This window comes from Erigeron canadensis, chromosome 1 (assembly GCF_010389155.1).
Source record: "Erigeron canadensis isolate Cc75 chromosome 1, C_canadensis_v1, whole genome shotgun sequence".
Taxonomy (NCBI): Eukaryota; Viridiplantae; Streptophyta; class Magnoliopsida; order Asterales; family Asteraceae; genus Erigeron; species Erigeron canadensis.
Window position 1 is genome coordinate 26,463,152 of NC_057761.1, and position 22,435 is coordinate 26,485,586.

Consider the following 22,435-nt stretch of genomic DNA (forward strand, 5'->3'; position numbering starts at 1 on the left):
ACCCGCGTAATACGCGAGATTTGTATATTTTTTTTTCATTAAAAAACTTTTAGTATCAGAAAACTATTAACATCTAAAATTTTTTTACAACCTTTTAAACCATAATTAGAATACCATATTAATTGTCAAATAAAAATGTTACCAAATTATGTTTTTAACCATAAAACTAAAATATATATATAAAATGTTAAAGAGATATTTTTATTAACACTAAGCTGTAACTATACTTTTATTCTTATCAAGGTGCAAAAAATGTTATTTTAATCCATGTATTTAAGCAATCACATCAAAAAACTATGTAATATATAGATTTTTGATTTTTTTTTTGTAGTCTCGTTGAAATAAAATGTTATTAATGGAAAGAAAATGTAACCGAAAATTCTCGGAACAATATAATATTTTAATGTTTCATTACAATTAAACATTTAAAAAAAAAACATACAATCAAAATTCATTACCAAAAAACAATTAGTGAAGTTAAGGTATATATTATCAACAAATAAATAAACATATAGTAAATTTATCAATTTTTTTTTTATCAAAACTTTAATATCATATCCAATTTATTAACCTATTTTAGATTGAAATTTTGTCAAATACTTAGTTATACGACATTAAAAATACAAATATATAAATATATAAAACTTTTTATGCATGAAAATATAATATATACTATATAAATAAATGATTTTTTTTTATAAGTTACAACATTAAAAAAATAAAGAGTACCATTATTATAAAGATTTGGTTAGTACAATTAATGGGGGATATTCAATTAGGCGATATATTATTATACTAAAGTAAATAAAATTAATTGATTTATTTGTATAAAGGTAATGTATAAGGACTAAAAATGTTATTGACTAATTTTTTTGGTCAATAATGATGTCATCAAAAAAAGTCTAATGGTGAAAAATTAACGTAAAACTTAATCAATGATTCACACTTTCTCAATTTAAAATTAAGATTTTTGTTTTAATATATACGGAATATTAAAGATATAGTTAATATAATTATAGATAAAACATATTGAAATTTAATAATACTTTTAATTATTATAAAAATATTAAAAAATTTATATCAAAAGTTATTAGTAGGAAATGTTTTGTATCAGTTATAACATATTATTTTTAACTCATGATTATTTTAATTATATTATATTTTTTTTACCCGTACCACATACGAGCAAACTGGAACATGACGAATCCGTTATTATCAAAAGACTGTATATGCAAAACAAGGTCTCTGATGTGTTTCATAATTATCCAATTAATAATACCTCGCTTTTTGTGGTGGAGACAAACAAGCAATGCTACATGGGTATGTAATTTGTACTTTATCTACTACATCAATTTAAATAAACAATAATCCAAAACATATGACCTACAAGCCATCACGATTTGTATACGTCTCATTGTACGTGAGCTGAGCCTTCACAATAAAAATCGACATATCGTTCCAGTATTACTCTAGCAAGGTCTCGATCACTCTTTCATATTGTAAAAGCTAGCCCAACGTTATTGGTAAGGTATTTAACCTTAAGAAAGTTCATCAAAGTCTTACTTTTTATATTTATTATATTGGACTTGATTAATAGGTGATTTTTTGAAAGTACGATTCCATCCCAAGCATTGATGTAATGTAGCAAGTTTTTTTCAAGCTTTTTATATAGCAGTTAAAGTTTCGGATAGAGTTGTAATTAGTAAATCTAGATTGTGCTCTTTAGATATCTAGTATTTTTCGCTTTTATTAATAATATATCTACCCTTTTAAATAAAAATGTAGACCAATATGCCGCTTAAAAAAAATTAGTTTAAGAGTTTTGAATAACTAAATTTTTGTTATATATATTATTTGATGTAAAACAATATTAAAATAATTAAAATAAATATTGAATATTAGATAGCCTTTAAAGTGAAAGAGCGTGACTCTTTAAAATAAAACCCTTGATTCAATTCATGAATTAGCCCACTATGAGTCTACTCTACTGCATTTAAAAAAATATATGATCATGATCAAAATGAATAAAACTAATGAGAACAAATTCCAGTTGAAAAAATGGTTGTTTTACAAATTTTATTTTAATAAATAACAGCTATATTTGAACTTTGATCATATATTTATATGTGTGCGTGCGTGTATGTAGTAACGTAGCCTAATACACCTTTATCGACATGTAGTTATACGTATTTACGTACTTCCTAGTTAACTCAAGTGGTTGAACACCTGCCTTACAAGCAGGAGGTCTTGGGTTCAAGACTTGGGAAGTACATAGAAAAGTCTTTCTATGAAGGCTTGGCTTGGGTATACCCAGGTTCAAGTCTGAGGAGGCAGGGTTTACCCTTATTGATCGTCGTGCCTTTGGGCAAATTAGTAGGGGTGTTTTTTCCCCCAATCGGGTATTTGAAATAAGTATTTCTACTTTGAGGGAGATCTTTAGCGCGGACCCGGTTAAGACAACATATATTAAACCTCCCGCTGTCGAATCACGACACGAAATTTCAAACGAAATTGACCTTTCAAAAAAAAGTTATACGTACATACGACTAAACGTATCAAAAATTGCGGTTAATTAAGAATATCACCTCTACGGCTCTAGTCTTTCTGAAAACTTGGACAAATCTATGTTGGTCTTGGGCTCAAAATTTGGAAGTCGTTTTTCACATAAAGTTGAGTTGGAAATGGGTCGAATCCAAAGAAATGTGGGGCGGCATATAATGACAAAGAGAGTATCCTTTCCGAGTTCACGTGCCACTTTGTATCTATTTTGTGTACCAAAACACAAGAAGACATGACCTATGATTTTGTTATGGATTTCCCACCTGGACTAAACCTTCTCTCCATGTGGCGTCCACGTGTGGGACCCTACCATATTAGCTAGCATCTACCTCATCATTTATTAACCCACATGTCAATGTGATTGTAATTGTATCTATACATTACAAAATAGTAGCAAAAATACAAAATATCTCAAAAACAAAATGAACAAGAATACAAAAGATAATAACAACATGATGATCATTATAATCTGTAATACATTAAAGCGTAGTACATGAGTGAAAATGATCAATGAGATACCCTCATTTAACGGTTATGTAGCATTTCGTTTTCAAAAAGATACACAAGTTGATAGTTCATGTATTTATACTTTTATAATAATTGATATATATATATATATATATATATGAATAATGTTACGTATTTTACAGATACAAAAAATAAATAGTGTTGACTAGTTGAAATTCTAATGGCTAGGAGAGATAAAAATTAAGTATTATGCGTGGCATACCGCATATGTATTTTAACCTTAGCTAAACCTCTTTCTATTACTTAGCCCCGTGTCTTCTTTACTCTCTTTATATTACTTAGCCCCGTTTCTTTTTTACTTAAGTAGCACGATACCCGCGCAATACGGCGGTGTTGTAGCGGCGACGATGTAGTGGTGGGGGTCACTGTTGGTGGTGGCGGCGGCGTCGAGTGGTACAGATAAGTGATGTAAAGATAATTGATAAAAGATTAATGGAGATATATTAGATAAATGACTGATATTGTAATTTAATCTTTAATGGTATTTTAGATAATTCCTCCATAACTTTTAAAGAGAAGGTTGTTTTATTTATTAAATAATATAAAAGTATAGATTAGGTGTATAGGAGAATTAAGATTAAGAAATAAGGGTATTTTGGGTATAAAAAAAATGTTGAATTTCCTAAAATAGAAAAAGTCAATATGTTTTATAAGGGTTTATAGATAAACAATTTTTTTTTTGAACGACATTTATATTAATGATTCCGGCAAGTCACCGGAATAAAGGTACAACAAAAAGATTTTTTTAATTGACGGATTTCGTATCATAGTCATCTTAGTTGTTTCAGTGTCATAAAAGCATAACAAGCCATGAGCGCCACCGACTATTTGTGAATTGCAATCAAAATTGGGAGCGGGTAACCTTTTGATCATGTTGGAAATTGGCATCATCAGACGAATATTACATATTTGTAACCAGAGTTATCTAAATCTGCGTAACTTACAAGCAAACGATGATGTTGAATTTCTGGTTGACTGAAGAGGAAAGTGGTGTGAGCAGCAATAAATTCCTTGCTATCGGTCAAAGATGTTCATGCTTTTGAAACTTATCGCAATCGTATCAATGATTATAAATTATTAATTCTCTTTATGATTTCAATTTGGATTTTAACAGATCAGCTCTTGTTATTTTGATTTGATTTTCTAGGTTTAGGGATTTGCTAGGGTTCAGGGTTTTTTTTTAATTGAACATTCAGTCGGAACACGATATCAAAAAAACCTTATCGTATAATAGTAAAACCTTACACGTAGACAAAGAGATATTGTAATTTTGTAATTTAAAGTGAGTATCTAAATTCAAAAACAATTTTGTTTGATAGCCTGGCCCACAACCAATTAGGCCCTGAGTCATCAATGCAGCCCTTTAAGAGTAGACCCGGGGCTTTTTCCTCCTATCAGACTATGCAAATCCATATCTTCTAATAAGTTATTCTTTCACTCTAAACTCATTTATAATTGTAATCATAAATAGATTCATGACTTACACGGACCTGAGAATGTCTATTTTACCTTCTAACTGTGTACATCGGCGGCAGGTTTATGTTAGATTGTAACACGTTAATGAAGCAATGAATACTTTGGTAAAGCTTAAGTTGTTCAAAAGGCGGAGATGCTAATACGACTTACCTATACAACGAGTTTGTATTCGGACACATGAAGCTCATTTAAAGGCCCACATACATAACAAGCAATTTTTTTTAACCGGAAATCATAAATTATGGATTATGCTTTCGGACGAGGAAATGCATATAAGGGGAGCCCTTTATCCATATGAAGGGTGAACATGGTTCTATAAGTAGCTTCCTTATGCTCATCCACCAGTTTAAACTTGAAAAAGAACACTAGAAAAGCCGCCATTATTTTCATCTGTCTATATGCAAATTCCTTCCCTAAGCATATCCTTGGCCCACCCTAAACAATACAATTTAATCAACAAGTGTCTGTGTACTTATAAATCATGCTGAAGATAGTATTACATTTTTTTCGTACTTACCTGAAACGCAGTAAACTTAAACGGACTTTCTGACTGGAATACACCATCACGGAGCCATCTTTCTGGCCGGAAGTCCTCTGCATCTTCTCCCCAAATGTATGCCATCCTTCCCATCGGATATGCCATGTAACTTATTCCATCGCCTTTTTTAATTTTAAAACCATCTGGTAGAATATCATCATTTTCTGAACACTTCCCATCCTTGAAAAAAACGTTTAACATACTTAGTCAGGTAGAATATCATCATTTTCTGAACACTTCCCATCCTTGAAAAAAACGTTTAACATACTTAGTCAGGTGACAATTTTGGACCAATTATTTACAAATTAATGGGTTGATTTCGGTTGTCATTTTACTCAAACAAGCTATTTAACCTGTTCTAGTTATTGGCAGATCAAATGGCATAAAGTAAGCCCAAATTCTTGTGTATAAGCCTAAGGTCTTACTATTGTTTTAGACACTACAAAAGTAAATCATTTAATCACATATGGTCGAGCTTACCAGAGGAACGGCTGGATAGAGTCTGAGAGTCTCGGTTAAAGCTGCATGAAGATAATGCATTTTGTCAAGGGCAGTTTCGGCTAACTTCTGAGAGAATTCATCAATAGAATACGTGTACTCTGCTCCAGTGGCTTCTTTCACTTCTAATGCAATTTTTTCTTGAATAAATGTGTGTTTACAAAGCATGTAAAAGAACCAAGTGAGTGCATTTGCAGACGTGGCCTTCCCAGCAACAATGAAACTTAGTGATATGTCTCTCAAGTACTTATCAGTCAATTTACCAGGACCCTTCTCACTTTCGATAAGAAATCTTGACAATATATCGTCTTTATCTCCCTGTTTTCAGAGTAGAAAAATAAAGAAACCTATCAAAGCATGTCAAGTGCACATTAAAGTGTGAAAACTGGACAGATTAATGGATACAAAAACAAGTAAATTTTGGAATTGTTGTTCTGTTTCAGTGTTAAAACAGAACTAGAATCAACACATTTATAGGTAAATGAGTAAATCACCTCGAGTTTTCCTTTTTTCATCTGCTCCCTCTTGAGTTGTATCAGGCCATACACAAATTTGTCAATCAACTTAACGTTTTTCTTAAGAGCAGCTTCTGATCCAATGTTGAGATACCTTTTCACCCTCCATAACACATCAACATATCGTCCATAGAGGATATAATTTGAATCATCAAATGCTATCATAAACTGATTGCTGGCTTCATCCGAACCTGATAAAGTATCAAGATCAAACCCAAATCCGACTTTAAATATCGAATCTAAAGTTGATCTCATCAATAGAGCCTGCAAATTCGACACGAACATCATGATTATAATCAAACTTCATTAAAATCATACATATCATTTTTATCTGATATTTTGAAAGGCACAAACTATAAAAATCCACCCATACGTACAATATGTTCACAATAGCACTAGAACCCATATCCTAAGATATTTGCGCCAAAGATATCATTGTAAAATTTTAAAATGATATCTGCATCTAAGATATCATCGTAAAACCATATATAACATCATGTCAAGTGTAATCTACTTATTCTCTTTCTTGATCGTATTTCTTGATTTTGTCATGTGTCGTGATTGTGTAGGAGAATATTCAACTAGAAGTACATTTTAGGGGATATATATAAATACTTGCTTTGTGTTTATCAAACCAATACCTGTAAATCAAAATTTTGATTATGAACAACTGATTCAGAAACCTTATTCACCAGCTTAGCAGTGTTGGACCGAAAGACAACAGTACTAAAATCTCTAAGAACTTTAGTTGAAAACTCAAAACTTGCAAGCTTTCTTTGATGACGCCAAATATCTCCATCTGCTGCGAAAATCCCATTTCCAAAAAGATCTTTCATGATGCTTTTATGGTAATCACCCTGTAAAAATCACCATCATAATTTTATAACAAAATATCAATAACTTAATATGCATTAAACTTGGCTATGCAAGAATAAAACAAAATTATCCATAATATACCTTGGTGTAGTTCGGGAAGTTGGACTTAAGAATATGTTCAACGTTAATAGGATCAACAATATATACTTCACTTCGTGCTGGTGTGACAAAACGGAAAGTGCGGTGCTTCTTAGCTATCTCAGTCATATAATCAAAAAGATGGCTAAAGTGTATCAGTATAGTGAAAACCGAGCCTATCACTGGCGGCCGGTGATCTTTTGACAGCAATTCTCTCAAGTATTGAACAATTAGAGCCACCAAGATTGACAACATGAACAAAACTATGAGTCCAAAAAGTGTAAGCATGAAACGTGTTGAACAATAAAACCCTGTGAGGATGAACAGGTTGGCCAAAAGTAGGATGAGAGTGTTCATCCTTAAATGTTAACACAGATTGCTGATGATCATATGGTTTTGATTGTACCTGTCTTTCTTATATATAGACCATAGTACTATAATACTATTTTTTTTATCCCCGTGATATGGTACATTTAAACATGCAGCATAAAAGAAGAGGCCGATTAGAATCGATATATGCTTGAAGTAAGATTCTAAAATGTCGGTGTGAGCTATGAATAAGTTAAATCTTAAACATAGGAATAAAAGGATGAGGGTATTTCTAGCCGGCAATTTGTCCATGACGAAGAAGGAAAGAATATAAGGCAGGGGACAAAGCTGTACTACATTGGTGTTAATAATAAGGATAAAGATTTGAAATGCCAACGTACTATGGCTATATATATATAGATCAATATCTTCTTAGCGGTTGTCGGGATTCATTAATGTTGGTTTGAATATCAATTTGCTGAAGGAGGCTTTATTCTAATCAAAGACCCTTTTACATCTAAGCAGTTAAGTGCATGTATATAACCTGTTTTTTGATATGGTTATTGTCGACTTCAGGTGACTGCAGATTTTATTTCATGGGCTTAACCTTCATTTAATTGGTCATGACCTAATTAATTAGACTAAGATGGAAAGTTTGTCAATAAGTTATGGTGTTCGTCTCCACAAAACTATGTATATTTGCCCATTTTTTTAAACCATGTGAGGAAGAAAAACATTGTGGAAACCATGAAGAAAGTGTTCATTTTTGAGTTTGCCATCAAATGGTTGTATATATACAGATGATATATGATTGGGTTTGTTCATCACATTGACAAACAGAAAGTTGTTTAAATCCTTCACGATCCAATGCACACGATGCTCAGACTAAACTTAGACGAAAAATGATTAAAAAACATGCTTTTGATCTGATTTGGATTAATTATTTAGCTCTTCAAAAATAAAAATAAAAAATAAAAAACTTACCCTCAACTTTGATTCCTAATACCCAGCAATCTTAATTTGTCCCATTAAGGTTAGAAAGTACATAAACAATTATATCAATAGAATCTTTATTTTAATTTTAATTATAGTTAAAAGGGTAATACGGTATATAAGACTGTAATTAGCATTTCTTTTTTGTTAATAGTTCATATATATAAGGTAGCACTTCAATAAGAACACCCTTAGACTGGGCACACGTGTGAACACTTAAAAACTTCATTTTGATGCATTAAAAGTCCATAAACTAACAGAGTGTATAACTAATTATCATTATATATATATATCAATCTATGTTTTATGTTTGTAATTGTCAGTATTTAAATGTTTTGTTAAAAAACCTACTATTTTAGTTTCTTTCAAAACAAATTTCGTTTAATAGGGCATGACCGTTTAATAGGGTATATGTTCATGTCAGACTAGGAAGTGTAGTACGCAAATCCTATCTTCTATAGTTCTATGTTTTACATTCATTTCCAAACTCATTAAATCCTAACTATAAATAAATTCATATACTACTATACCAATGCGGTACATGGGACTAGGGGTTCACATTAATATACCCTTTTTAATATAGATCAATGACTAACAATGGCCTGCGAATGTCTAAACCTGTACATCCGCTCAGGTAATAGGGCTTAAGTTGTTCAAAAAGGCAAAAATGCTAACATGACTTACCCATACAACCAGATCGTATTCAGGCACAACTTATTTAAATGCCTATATACATAACAAGCAATTTGCCGTTAAAAAAGAAAAGAAAAATAAAAACAAGCAACTTTTTTAGCATGAAATCATAAAATATGGATTATGCTTTCGAACGAGGAAATGCATGTAAGGGGAGCCCTTTATCCATATGAAGGGTGAACATGGTTCTATAAGTAGCTTCTTTATGCTTATCCACCAGTTTAAACTTGAAAAAGAACACAAGAAAAGCCGCCAGTATTTTCATTTGTCTATATGCAAATTCCTTCCCTAAACATATCCTTGGCCCACCCTAAAAAATAGATTATAATTAACAAGTGTGTGCTTATAAATCATGCTCAATAGAGTATTATACACCTCTGTTTCAATTTAAATATCCTAGTTTGACTGACAAAGTCTTGTTTTTTTTTTGTAACGTTGACCATAAATATTTCCGTTTGTGTTATATTATACTTAATGAAAATACATCAGTGTAATTTACATTTAAAACTCAATTTATATATATGTATAATTCACCTCAAGTATTTTATAACAGATAATATTGATGGTCGAAGTTAACAAGAAAGTCTCAAAATTCAAACTAAGACATTTAAATTGGGACGGATGTAGTATATGTTTTTGGTACTTACCTGAAATGCAGTAAACTTAAACGGGCTTTCTGACTGAAATACACCATCATGGAGCCATCTTTCTGGCCGGAAATCCTCTGCATCTTCTCCCCAAATGTATGTCATCCTTCCCATTGGATATGCCATGTAACTTATTCCATCGCCTTTTTTTATTTTGAAACCATCTGGTAGAATATCATCATTCTCTGAGCATTTCCCATCCTTGAAAAACAGTTTAACATATTAAGGGTTGTCACAATTTTGGCCCAATTACTTGCAAATTAATGGGTCGATTTAGGTTGTCTTTCAACTCAAACATGCTATAGATAAACTGTTTTAGTTAAAAGGGTAGTTGGCAGGTCAAATAGCATGAAGTAAGCCCAAATTCTAGTTTGTAATCATAAGGTCATAGAATTGGATTATATTTGTAAGATTATGGTTTCAAACACTACAAAAGTAATTCCACCCGTTGCCCAACATGGATTTATTGCCACCTGTACAAGTGCAAAGTTAACTTAATCATATATGGTCGACGTACCAGAGGAACGGCTGGATATAGTCTGAGAGTCTCAGTTAAAGCTGCATGAAGATAATGCATTTTGTCAAGTGCAGTTTCCGTTAATTTGTGAGAGAACTCATCAATAGAATATGTGTGCTCTGCTCCAGTGGCTTCTTCCACTTCTAATGCAATTTTTTCTTGAATAAATGTGTGTTTACAAAGCATGTAAAAGAACCAAGTGAGTGTGTTTGCAGACGTGTCCTTCCCAGCAATAATGAAACTAAGTGATATGTCTCTCAAGTATTCATCAGTCATACTCCCAGGACTCTTCTCACTTTCGATAAGAAATCTTGATAATATATCATCTTTATCTCCCTATTTTTAAAAAATAAATATATCAATGCATGTCAGATGCACATTAAAATGTGAAAGATTTTTCTTCTGATTCGAGGTACAGAAATGAAAAGATTACGGATACAAAAAACAACTCACTTTTGGAATTGTTGTTCTGTTTTAGCTATAAAACATAACTAGAATTAACCCATTTATAAGTAAATGAGTAAGCGCACCTCAAGTTTTCCCTTTTTCATCTGCTCCCTCTTCAGGTCTATCAGTTCATACATAAAATAGTCAATCACTCTAATGTTTTTCTTAAGATCAGCTTCCGATCCAACGTTGAGATACCTTTTCACCCTCCATAACACATCAACATATCGTCCATAGAGGATACAATTTGAATCATCAAATGCTATCATAAAACGATTGCTGGTTTCGTCTAAACCTGATAAAGTATCAAGATCAAACCCAAATCCCACTTTAAATATCGAATCTAAAGTTGTTCTCATCAATAGAGCCTGCAAGTTTAACACAAACATCATGATTTTATTGTCGCGTCACTACACAAATCCACCCATGTTTACGATATATCCACAAATACACTAGAAACCATATCTATTAACCTATTTCTTGATAGGTCAACTCCAATATGGTTAGTACAAATGCCCTTTTGCCATATAAATATTACTATTATATGTGAAATGATACTTGCTCCTAAGATATCATCGTAAACCCATAACATTATGTCATATAAAATCTACTTATTTCCTTTCTTCAACGTATCTCTTGATTTTGTCATGTGTCATGATCGTGTTAGGAAGTTATATAACTAGAAGGATGTATTCAAGGGATAATAAAAGGGCATAAAACACCCTTTTATCAAACCAATACCTGTAAATCAAGAATTTGATCATGAACAACTGCTTCAGAAACCTTATTCACCAGCTTAGCAGTGTTGGACCGAAAGACAACAGTACTAAAATCTCGAAGAACTTTAGTTGAAAACTCCAAACTTGCAAGTTTTCTTTGATGACGCCAAATATCTCCATCTGCTGCGAAAATCCCATTTCCAAAAAGATCTTTCATTATGCTTTTATGGTAATCACCCTGTAAACATCACCATTATATATAATTACATAACAAAATATTAATAAATTAATATGGACATATAATTGGGTATGCAAAGTCGATGATCGAGTAGTTCACCCTTATGGTGGAGGGTGCTTGAATTGCTATTAGACAGTTAAACAAAAAAATATTTTTGGCTATGCAAGATTAGGACAAAATTAACTATAATAATACCTTGGTGTAATTTGGGAAATTGGATTTAAGAATATGTTCAACATTAATAGGATCAGCAATATATACTTCACTATGTGTTGGTGTGACAAAACGAAAAGTTCGGTGCTTCTTAGCAATATCGGTCATATAATCAAAAAGATGGTTAAAGTGTATCAACATAGTGAAAACCGAGCCTATCACTGGCGGCTGGTGATCTTTTGACATCAATTCTTTTAAGTAATGAACAAGGAAAGCAGCCAAGATTGATAACATGAACAAAACTATGAGTCCAAAAAGCCTAAGCATGAAAGGTGTTGAATAATATAACCCTGTGAGGATGAAAAGGTTGGCAAAAAGTAATATGACAGTGTTCATCTTTGAAAGTAAACACAGATTGTTAATGATCATAAGTGATAACTGTCTTTTTAATTTCTATTGTAGACGTACGTGTACTATAATACTATATTTGTGTCCCCTTGTTGGTTGACTACATGGCCTTGGACATGGAGTATATGTGTTTTTAATAATATCCTTTTTTTCATGTTTTCTGTGAGACGGATTTGATATGGGTTGATAATGGATTAGTTATTGATTTTAATACTATTTTTGTACTTATATCTTCAATTATCATTTGTAATTTCAAATTAGAATATGTTCCAAGAAAACTTCTAAAATGTTGTTGGTGTAAGTTATAACTATTTAAATCCAACAAAAATAGTCATAAAAAGATGAGGGTATTTGTGGCTGCCGGCAACTTGCAAAGTATTATAAGGCAAGGGACAAGGCTGACCTATGTGGAGTTGAAAATAACATATAGGTCAACATCATCTTAACGTTGTCGTAAAGTTTTATCGTCTATATATTTTGAACGGCAATTAGCATACAAAGAAAGCTTAAAACTCAAAATACATAGTACTATTTAATATACCTTGCAAACCAACGTTCCATGATCATTAATTGACCAAACAAGCTAAGGTGATCTTATCAGGTCATCTTGTCTTTCAGACATTTCATCAAACACATTCAAGGCACACGTCATAACCAAAATAACAACCGATTATAAATGGCTGCTTTTGAAAATGTATCTACCAGCTAGGCAGTGTTAGACCGCAATCAGCAAATACTAAATTATCTGATAAATCAAAACTTACAAGCTTATGCAAGTGCTGCCATATATGATATATCTCCATCTGGTGCAAATAATATTCCATTCATAAAAACATAATTAATGTGATATCCCTTTGTTGTTATTGCCTGAAAATACCATCCTGAAATATAATTAGGGAACATAACAAGTCATAAATTTTCTTGGTATACAAACTTGAACTCGACTATAAAGCATATTCCAAAATTGAGATCATTCTGTGGTTTCTTAGTGGAGTCATTGAGTATTTTTATTGGATATGTGACCAAAAAGGTCGATGCCAATAAATGAAATAGTTATTTACAACCTATGATGCACCGAAACCTCAAATAAGTAGCTGTTTCTGTTTCAGAAACTCCATCGAAACGAAAATTCGTATGAAACGCGTATGAAACGTTTCCTTAAAGTTTCCATATATACCGAAACGTTTCTGTGAAGCTTCCATACCGTATCAATTAATATTAGGGTTTCAATGAGCTTTTTATATCCCAAGAATGACTGTTATTTTGCGATTATGCATACCTCAAACACCAACCACATTATACAATTGAGATCACCATCAGACTTTTTTAATTCCAAAAAAGCTTAGTAAAAATTTAATCTGTGATCACCGGTCACCATTTCTCTATATAAAATCAATATATTTTTTTATTTTTTATTGCCGTATCTTTGTCGTACCCGTATCCTAAATTTTTTTGTTTTGTCGTTTCCTGTTCCCGTATCGTTCCCGTGCCCGTTTGCCGTATCCGTTTCGATGCTACATAACCCAGTAAATAAATAAAACCTATAAATAGTTAATAAAATTTATAAGATATGTGAATTATAATATCTCTAACCCTATTACTCAGTATCTTACATTTTTTTAAAGGTGTGCATCATTTGTTTGGCATAGAAGATCTATAGGTCCGCGCCATATAGCTTCTTAACTCTTTATAACTTGTAAGAGAAAAATCCTTCAATTAAATTGTCTAAAAACATGAATGAAAGTATGAAACCATACCTCTTCAGCAAGACTCGAACTTGAGTATTGTATTACTAAAATACTTGTGTCAGATAACTTGTATCATTGAGTTATTTCCTCATTAGTTATTTTTGAAAGTTTTTAAGAACTAGTATATATATATATATATATATAAACATATATATATATATGTTTTATATGTTTTAGGTAAAATAAAACAAATAAAACAATAGGTTTTACATCAGTAGAAACCACTGTGCATCATAAATATCATCGTACATCAATTGCTTCGTGAATCTCCATAGATCAATTTAACTATGATCTAAGGGTCAAGCTCTTATCTTATTTGTTTTATTTTAATAGTTATTTTACAATACCTAACCCCTATATATATAATCATTAAACTGTAATAAAATCGATATTAGTTAAACTATCAACATAATTTTAAAAAAATATTAAACTACCAATATTAAGAATATAATATTTTTTTCCCCACAGTTTTAAAGTTAAAAGACTTCTTTCATATGATATGATCATAAGATTTGATGAATCAATTTGATGAATCAAAATTCAAACATAGTCAACTTTAGTTTTGTCGTGGGTACATTTTCTTATATATCCTTAGTCTTATTTTATTTTTATTTTTATTTTTTTTAACTAGCTTCGTTCACATCCCTAAATTAAATTACTCTTTCATTTAGTTCCACGGAAAAATGTGGTAAGTATATCGATCGAGTATATAAATAAGCTGACATGTATAGAAATCAACATTTAACTATAGTTAAAATTTAAAAGGGGCATTTTGTTAATTAGTTACAGATATTTCGTCATAGTAAAATTATATATGATATCTTTGTTATTTCTTGGACAATAATCTTCGGTAAATGATTTAAATTTATTTATTAAACTTTTTCAATTTTTGTTAAATAAACCACGCTAAAACCATATTTTGCTTTTGCTTGCAAGCTAACAATATGGCATTGTACAGAAGATCAAAACTCTGTTTTGATGCCATATTCAGTTGCTACAACGTGCCCAAAACACGAGATCCGGTTTCATTAGCTATTTCTAAGCACAACAATATTAGATATTTCACTAAGTGTACATATAGTACAAACTGCCCTCTTAAAGTTTCTGCTAGAAAATCTTTATTTTCACCACGGGTAACAATCGATAGGAGCTTACGTTTTCAATCTTTTGGTAGTGGTTATCGATCATATTACACTCGTGCACAATTTGAACGATGGCTTAGGGACCCTGAAAATTTTTGGACAATTGTAGCATTTGCAGTATCAGGAATTGGTGCAACCATTTATTTTGGGACGGAAACTATACCTTATACAAAACGTAAGCATATTATTTTATTACCAAAAGTTTTAGAAAGATGGTTAGGCGTGTTTGTGTTTGTACGGATGAAGGGTGAATATATACTTAGGAGAAAACTTTTGCCTGAAACGCACCCGGATAGTATTAGGGTGAAAAAAATTGCAAATGATATACTGGAGGCATTGCAACGAGAGTTGAAGCAAAAAGAAAAAGAACTTTTGACAGATTTGAATAATGAAAAATCGGGTGAGTTTCTTGATGTTAAGTGCGTGGATCAAAGTTGTAGAATGAAAGGGAACGATAATAACGTTGCGATTGAGCATCTTGAAGGATTGAATTGGGAGATTTTGGTTGTGGATGATAAAATGATAAATGCTTTTTGTGTACCTGGTGGGAAGATTGTTGTGTTTACAGGGTTACTAAAACATTTCACAACTGATGATGAGATTGCTACCATCATTGGTCACGAGGTACGTATAACGTTATTAGTACAATCACTATATGTTGGTTTTAATTTGGGATGAAAATTATATATAAGAATTTAGAACTTTATTGACAACTTCGATTAATGATGAGCATATGACCTGAAAACCCGAGACCTAGCAGTCAAGGTCCATCCGAACCCGAACCGGCCGATAAGATAACGGGTCTAGCTGTGATGAATTGTGATGAACAAATGTCCCTTAAACCCGAGAGTTGAACCCAACCCACTCAAACCCGAACCGACCAGCCCGATAGGGTAACAGACCGGGTCACAGGTTCGATTTTGTTGCAGCGTTTCGGGTTTCCACGAACGAGACGGGTCCGACCGGATTTTGATATGTGCTCATGCCTAACTTCGATCAATTAGCTAGATTAAAGAATTTAGACTTGAATCATTTAACATGAATTGATTAGTAAAACAAAATTTGAGATCCACATAGGTTCGATTCTCACTTCCCACATTTATGAGGGTGGATTAATAAGGGCTTTTTCAATAGTTTTGGGCTTAATCTCAAACGTGTAGAAGTAAAATAATATGTAGTTAAAAAAATAAATAAATGGAAAGTCCGTTGATACACAATGTTTATGTATGTAAAATTGAAAAAGTACGTTAACGTTGAGTTTACGACCTAATTAAGGAGTACGTGTTTGTTCTTACTTGATCTAGGTTGCACATGCTGTGGCAAGACATTCAGCAGAGACGATTACAAAGTCCATCTGGCTTATATTCGGGCAGCTACTTTTAGCGGATTATGTTAAGCCAGATCAGGCCAGAACGATATCACACCTTCTTTTTGAGCTTCCTTTCTCCCGTAGGTACGCATATATGTTATCTGTTTATGAATTATAGATATTGTTGTCATGACATTTTCTTGATGAGGACTGAGGAGTTCAGGGGCGTCCATTTTGGAAGCCTAAAGCGAACTTATAAAATGAGGTCTTATCGATTTGAACTTTTACTTATTAACAGTGTCGGCTTCATAGTTGTTTTGAACTAGGCATGAGCGTAAAACCTCCATAAAAATAAGGCCCGCAATTTGAGATGAAATAAAATGTTATTAGATTGTGTTATTTTACATGAAGTTTCGGTAACTATCCACTTCATAAATTCTAATAGCCAGGGCATTTTCTTCCCAGTAAAGATAGTAAAAAGTCTCTGTCCCTCCATTGAATCTGTAATTAAATGCTTCAAATAATCTACATATATAAATAAAGGGTTTTGTTAGACTTTAAAATAGACCTTAAAAATTGGTGTCGCTTAGGCCCGTCCTTATAGCCGCGTCTCCCGGCGTCGGACGCGCGGCCGGGGAGAGCCGCTATAAGCACGGCTGCGTCTTCAAGTGCGTTCCGGCCGTTTATTCCACTTGCAGACGTGCGTTTCTTGGCTTGAGGTGGGTCCCTTTGCGAGTTTGAGCCATTAAAATTAAAAAAAAAGCTTTTTTTTTTTTTTTTTTATATCCGTTTCTAGCTTGAAAGGAACTTGCAGAACCTTTGAAGAAGAAGATCACGTGCAAGATTATTTATTACTAATATTTAATGTAAATTTTCAATTTAGCCCTTTGACTTTTCACTTGTTCACAATAAAGTTATTAGAGTTTAAAAAGTTTCACTTTTACGCCCTGCATATATATATATATATATAGTTTGAAATTGTATATTGTTTATTTTTATTATTTATAAAATTTTAATTAATTTGTTATATAATTTAAGAGAATTGTATGAAAAAGAATAATGGAATAATAAAATAGTGGATGAATAGTGAAGAATTGGGGAAGAAGTGGGATTATAAGGAGGAGTGTTCTTGGGGAGAAAAACCTGATGAATAGTGGAAGAAGTGGGTAAGAAAGAGGGAAGAAGTGCCTCCTATAAGGAGAGGCCTTAAAGTCACCAAAGATCGAGTCAGCCGTGCATATTAATACTTGACTATACCAAGGTCTAAGGCTTAGACATACTTTTGACTTATTTGCTTAAAGCCGGCCACGAAAGCCAAAAAGATATAGACCTTAAAATCTTAGATAATAGATTTATGCTTCTTTTGAAGTTAAAAGGCGGGAGTCTCTAAATACTAGCTTTAGTAGCTTAACCCTTGAGACACGATGTGCCGTTAACTTATGAATGATATTTTACCTATGAGCAAATTTGTATATGCCTGTCAAAATCATGTTACATATATGCGTAGACGAAATTCATTTTTAGTTACAACAAATTAAATTCGTTGTTTAGTTACGACTTACGACAAACTAAAAGGGTAAATTCTCGTTCCTGTGGTGTATGTATCAAAGTTTATGTGTATTGTGACACTTATGTAAAGGGTATAGATGCCAAAAGTGACAATTTGGAACCAACTTTAATATACTACTCCTGAAGTCCTATTTTAAAAGTCAATTTTTTAATTGTCATGTATTTTTCATCCAACTTTAACTGTAAATATTAGTCAACAACAACAAGACCAATCTCTGAATGGGGTATGGGGGAGGTAAGTTGTAAACAGTCTTACCCCCTTTCAAAAGTAGAGAGACTGCTTCCATAAAGACCCCCGATCAATTTGACCGTAAATATTAGTATTTGTGTTGTATAATACTTAACGAAAGTTAATTATATCAATGAAAATACATTTTAAATTGTATGAAGTGTAATGATAAATCCGCCTAAAAACCCTCATGTGATCATGATACTTGGTAAAATCAAATTATTAAGAAAGAGAATGAGTAGATTATACTTGTCATATTTTAAGATTTTTATAAGGATTATTAGGTTATTTATTAAAATGATATATCATTTTCATACAAGAAAGTGAAGAACCAAACGTTACAAAAAAAAAAAAAAAGTGTTTTTAGTTAGACTCACTTTCGTTAATTTGCAGTTCTTTTTTCGAAGGTCTCATACAAAAGAAACATTTTTCTTTTATGGATCTGATAAAAATGAAAATTACATTTTTTTAACCTAATCCTACACATGTTTCTTTTTATGAAACCTTAAAAAAAACTGTTTTATATAGTTGTTTAAACTTCTATCTATATATATATGTAGGATGGAGATTGAAGCTGATCACATAGGGCTGTTGTTAATGGCTTCTGCTGGGTACGATCCACGGATTGCACCAAAGGTATATGAGAAATTGGGTAAAGTAGCAGGTGATTTAGGATTTCTAGATTACCTTTCTACACATCCATCAGCCAAGAAAAGATGTAAATTGCTATCTGAAGCCTCGGTCATGAACGAAGCGCTTGCTATTTATCGCACTGACGAAAGTTTAGTAGATTAGCCAACATTTTGTTTTACAATCATTAACGACGACTAGGTTAATCTTACCATTTTTTTTCTGAGTGTTTTCTTGCGAAAATTGTAACTAGGAGGTAAGATTAAGATTTGGTTTCTTATTGGTCTTTTTTTTTTTAATCAAAAATCATGCCATAAGAAAGCTATTTTTGTTGCAGCTTCATCAAATTTATAGATCGATGTTATATTGTCAACAAGTCTATAATACCTTTAAAGTAATAATTTGGTTATGAGCAGCTCTTTTAAGTCTTAGAAGAGCTCCGCTCACATTCATATCCAGACTTTCTAGTCCTGCGATAAGTAGTACTCGATATATTTATATGCTTAAAATGTAATAACATCATATATATATATATATAGCACGTTACCCGCGCAATGCAGCGGTGGTCGTGACAATGGCGTTGTAATGGGGCCAAGTGTTGGCGGTGGAGACGGCGTCGAGTGGTGTGGATAATTGATGTAAATGGTTAATGAAAATATATTGAAGAATAAAGGATTGGTAGTGTAAATTAATCATTAATGTTATGGGGTAGTGTATGTTGAAATATTTTAAGGGGTGTTAAGTGAAAATATTACATATTTTTAACATTTTCATAAATAAAAGGGGCTATTTTTTTTTATAATATAGTATAGATAGTATAGATATATATATTAGATAAGTATCCTGGAATGTAACAAACTTTGGACGAATGTCTATAGTAAAAAATAACTAAAGTTGTGTGTATTATATGTAAACAACTTTAAAAAATGTTTATTGTATGTAAAAAAACATACGTGACAACCATATAGAGGTGCCAATTTGTAGCACCTCAACAAGGCGGAATCATGGGGTATCACAAGAAAAGCACAACACAACATGGAAATTATGTAGAGTAAGTCTAAATGCATAAAAAGGATCAAGTAATCCATACGAAACCATTCAATAATGCAAGTATCCGGATCACACATAAGCATAACCCCTAATTCGGGAAATGAATCACATATCCAAGAAGTCCAAGTCCAAGTCTAGCATGATCAAGCAATCAACCATCCAATATGTTTATGAGCTAACCTGTTCACCTGAAAAGTGTACTAACACGCGTCAACATAAAGTTGGTGAGTTCGTAGGGGTAAGTAATAGGAAACAAGTGTGTCGGGATAACAACCGTTAACGATATACGAGGATTAGAATACCTAATCACGTTCCAAGGAAACCCTAAAAGGTTTCACGTTATTACAATTCAACACATAACACAATTCAACACATATCGGCACGACTTACATATATTTCAAAGGCGTGTTCATTTCGGCATGACTTGCATATATTTCAAATGCATGATCAACGGCATGACTTACATATATTTCAAATGCATGATCAACGGCATGTCTTACATATATTTCAACGACATGTCTTACGTATATTTTAACGGCATGATCAACGGCATGACTTACATATATTTCAAATGCATGATCAACGTTACGTTACAACTAAGCATTCATATTCAATATACATGTTAAACAATATCGTTAACAACAAAGTTATGCCACAAATCGTGGGCTTATCGCTATGCCATCAACATGGACTTAATCGTTATCACAATCACAAATCTATAATACGTTAAGGGGGAAAATGTTATCATGCGAGATCCTATGTCCCGATCCTTATCAAAACGTTTTCCATCAATCAACAACACAATGCACATACACTACTTAAGATTCTAATTTCAAGGAATCATTGATGCTTATATATAGGGTCACCCGCAGCCTTCCCACCACATCTCCTATTCATTGAAAATATAACCGTATTCCTTGTATGTACTACCCAAACCACAACAAGTATTCATAAACGGAAGCATAATTAACCGAGCAACAAGTCAATACGTTAATCAAACAATCAATCAATCGATTAAACGACAATAACAAACACGTACTTTTTCAGCCCGAATCTCAATTGAGTAGGGAGGGTTTACGAAACTCACCTTGATTGGATATGCAAGCTAAGTACAAGTTATAATCGAGTTATAACGTCCAACAATCGCTTAGCGTGCACCACCTATAAACATATACATTACAAATCACGTGTCAAACCCTAAGTAGGTTTTAGAAAAGCAAATCAACCTTAGAAGACAATTGGGACTTAACTCGGTTACGTCACAACCCTAAAGTGTCTTATTGGTTCAACCGAATATGAACAAGGACACTTTATCACATCATTTTTGAAAATGGCAGTGGATTCAAGCTATAAGGATTATACCATGATAAAGTAGACCCTCTCACGATTCCAACGATAGGTCATACGCCTAAAACGGACTTGGGTAGAGAGAGAGAGAGTGAGTGAAGAAATGAAAAGGGAAAGGAAGGGGGGAAGGGAGTTGGGGGCCGGCCTATAGAGGTCTAAATGTGGCTCCCGCTCCACTAACTTCGACCAATAGCTATTTGTTACCCATTTAAACGCTAAAACGAGACCGTAAACATAATCTAACTCAACGTTACGTTAAAACATGTCAAAACGTTCCGGAATTTATCACTTAATCATACCTTAAATTTCGTTTCGTTACAAGTCAACATAGGTCAAAAGTCGCGAATGTTACATCATTCCCTCGTTAAAGGAATTTCGTCCCGAAATTCAATTCTACCTAGACTCGTTAAATAATTGGGTACTCGGCTTTTATCGAATGTTCTCGTTCCCCTGGAAATTCGGGTCTGCATCTAACTTTACATCGTGTTTTAACGTTTGTATACAAAATATCCTATAGCTTTCTAGCTTCTAGGTTTAGGATCCATATCGGCTCTCTTACGATCTTTAATGTTTTATCAACACGGATTTCTCAAAGAGACACATGAAGTGTTGGATTCGGCAAACGCTTCCAAAGATTACAAATATGAATAATATTATGAACTCTACTCAAGTATTGAGGAAGGCTCCAAACAATACGCTATCGGGCCAAAATGTTCTAAATTTTGTTAAATGGTCGTATAATCCTTGGACCCAATCTACTACGTTTCACAATACGGACGCCCCTTCTACGGGGACACATTCAACATAACAAAATCGCCCACTTCGGATTCGAGGGGTGTTCGTCTCACGTTAGCATAATTCAATCGTTGTTCTCAGGCTACTCTCAACTTAACTTTGATTTGTGAGATCACCTTTGCTGTTCAAATAACAAATTTTGGGCCCAATGGGTTGACTTTCACCAACTCCCATCCAAGCTAACGGTGGCCTACATCTTCTTCCATGCAAAGCTTTAAATGGAGCTATTGGATACTAACATGATGACTATTATTGTAGGAGAACTCGTCTAACGGTAAAATGCACGTCCACATTTGTCACCAGGCTTTAATGGCACAACATCTTAACGTATCATCAAGTGTTTGAATCGCTCATTCTCCTTGACCGTCAATTCGCGGATGGAACGTCGTACTCACATGAAGTCGAGTACCTATCTCCCTTTGGA

The 22,435-nt window shown here is 32.8% G+C and overlaps 3 protein-coding genes across 5 annotated transcripts; 1 reads left to right on the plus strand and 2 right to left on the minus strand.

Moving 5' to 3' along the window:
• Window positions 1–4,764: 4,764 nt before the first annotated feature.
• Window positions 4,765–7,755, minus strand: LOC122584903 (cytochrome P450 704C1-like). Of its 2 annotated transcripts, none has more exons than XM_043756979.1 (6): window positions 7,072–7,755; window positions 6,756–6,971; window positions 6,094–6,378; window positions 5,582–5,917; window positions 5,081–5,272; window positions 4,765–4,998 (listed from the first exon to the last, which is right to left on the minus strand). In XM_043756979.1, the coding sequence occupies exons 1-6, from the start codon at window positions 7,423–7,425 to the stop codon at window positions 4,810–4,812; spliced, it is 1,572 nt and encodes a 523-aa protein (XP_043612914.1). In that variant the 5' UTR covers window positions 7,426–7,755; the 3' UTR covers window positions 4,765–4,809. The 2 variants fall into 2 exon arrangements, with proteins under 2 accessions (XP_043612914.1, XP_043612913.1); XM_043756978.1 differs by having other exon boundaries at window positions 5,081–5,281; window positions 7,072–7,753.
• A 966-nt stretch (window positions 7,756–8,721) lies between these two features.
• Window positions 8,722–13,036, minus strand: LOC122585434 (cytochrome P450 704C1-like). Of its 2 annotated transcripts, none has more exons than XM_043757568.1 (6): window positions 12,957–13,036; window positions 11,416–11,631; window positions 10,758–11,042; window positions 10,228–10,563; window positions 9,711–9,911; window positions 8,722–9,373 (listed from the first exon to the last, which is right to left on the minus strand). In XM_043757568.1, the coding sequence occupies exons 1-6, from the start codon at window positions 13,014–13,016 to the stop codon at window positions 9,185–9,187; spliced, it is 1,287 nt and encodes a 428-aa protein (XP_043613503.1). In that variant the 5' UTR covers window positions 13,017–13,036; the 3' UTR covers window positions 8,722–9,184. The 2 variants fall into 2 exon arrangements, with proteins under 2 accessions (XP_043613503.1, XP_043613502.1); XM_043757567.1 differs by lacking the exon at window positions 12,957–13,036 and adding an exon at window positions 11,827–12,234.
• Window positions 13,037–14,884: 1,848 nt separating this feature from the next.
• LOC122588216 (mitochondrial metalloendopeptidase OMA1-like) lies at window positions 14,885–18,984 on the plus strand. Its single transcript, XM_043760343.1, has 3 exons — window positions 14,885–15,706; window positions 16,387–16,535; window positions 18,750–18,984. Exons 1-3 carry the CDS (start codon window positions 14,885–14,887, stop codon window positions 18,982–18,984), a joined length of 1,206 nt encoding a protein of 401 aa, XP_043616278.1.
• The last annotated feature ends 3,451 nt before the right edge of the window (window positions 18,985–22,435 follow it).

Coding starts and splice junctions, on each gene's coding strand:
- LOC122584903 (XM_043756978.1), bottom strand. CDS start 7,425: ATGAACACTCTCATCCTACTTTTGGCCAACCTGTTCATCCTCACAGGG. Junction 6,379..6,755: donor ATCAAAATTTTGATTTACAG/GTATTGGTTTGA, acceptor TCGAATTTGCAG/GCTCTATTGATGAGATCAAC. Junction 5,282..5,581: donor TCTATCCAGCCGTTCCTCTG/GTAAGCTCGACC, acceptor GTTTTTTTCAAG/GATGGGAAGTGTTCAGAAAA.
- LOC122585434 (XM_043757567.1), bottom strand. CDS start 12,213: ATGATCATTAACAATCTGTGTTTACTTTCAAAGATGAACACTGTCATA. Junction 11,632..11,826: donor ATTTCCCAAATTACACCAAG/GTATTATTATAG, acceptor TGATGTTTACAG/GGTGATTACCATAAAAGCAT. Junction 9,374..9,710: donor TTAAGTTTACTGCATTTCAG/GTAAGTACCAAA, acceptor TCTATTTTTTAG/GGTGGGCCAAGGATATGTTT.
- LOC122588216 (XM_043760343.1), top strand. CDS start 14,885: ATGGCATTGTACAGAAGATCAAAACTCTGTTTTGATGCCATATTCAGT. Junction 15,707..16,386: donor CTACCATCATTGGTCACGAG/GTACGTATAACG, acceptor TACTTGATCTAG/GTTGCACATGCTGTGGCAAG. Junction 16,536..18,749: donor GAGCTTCCTTTCTCCCGTAG/GTACGCATATAT, acceptor ATATATATGTAG/GATGGAGATTGAAGCTGATC.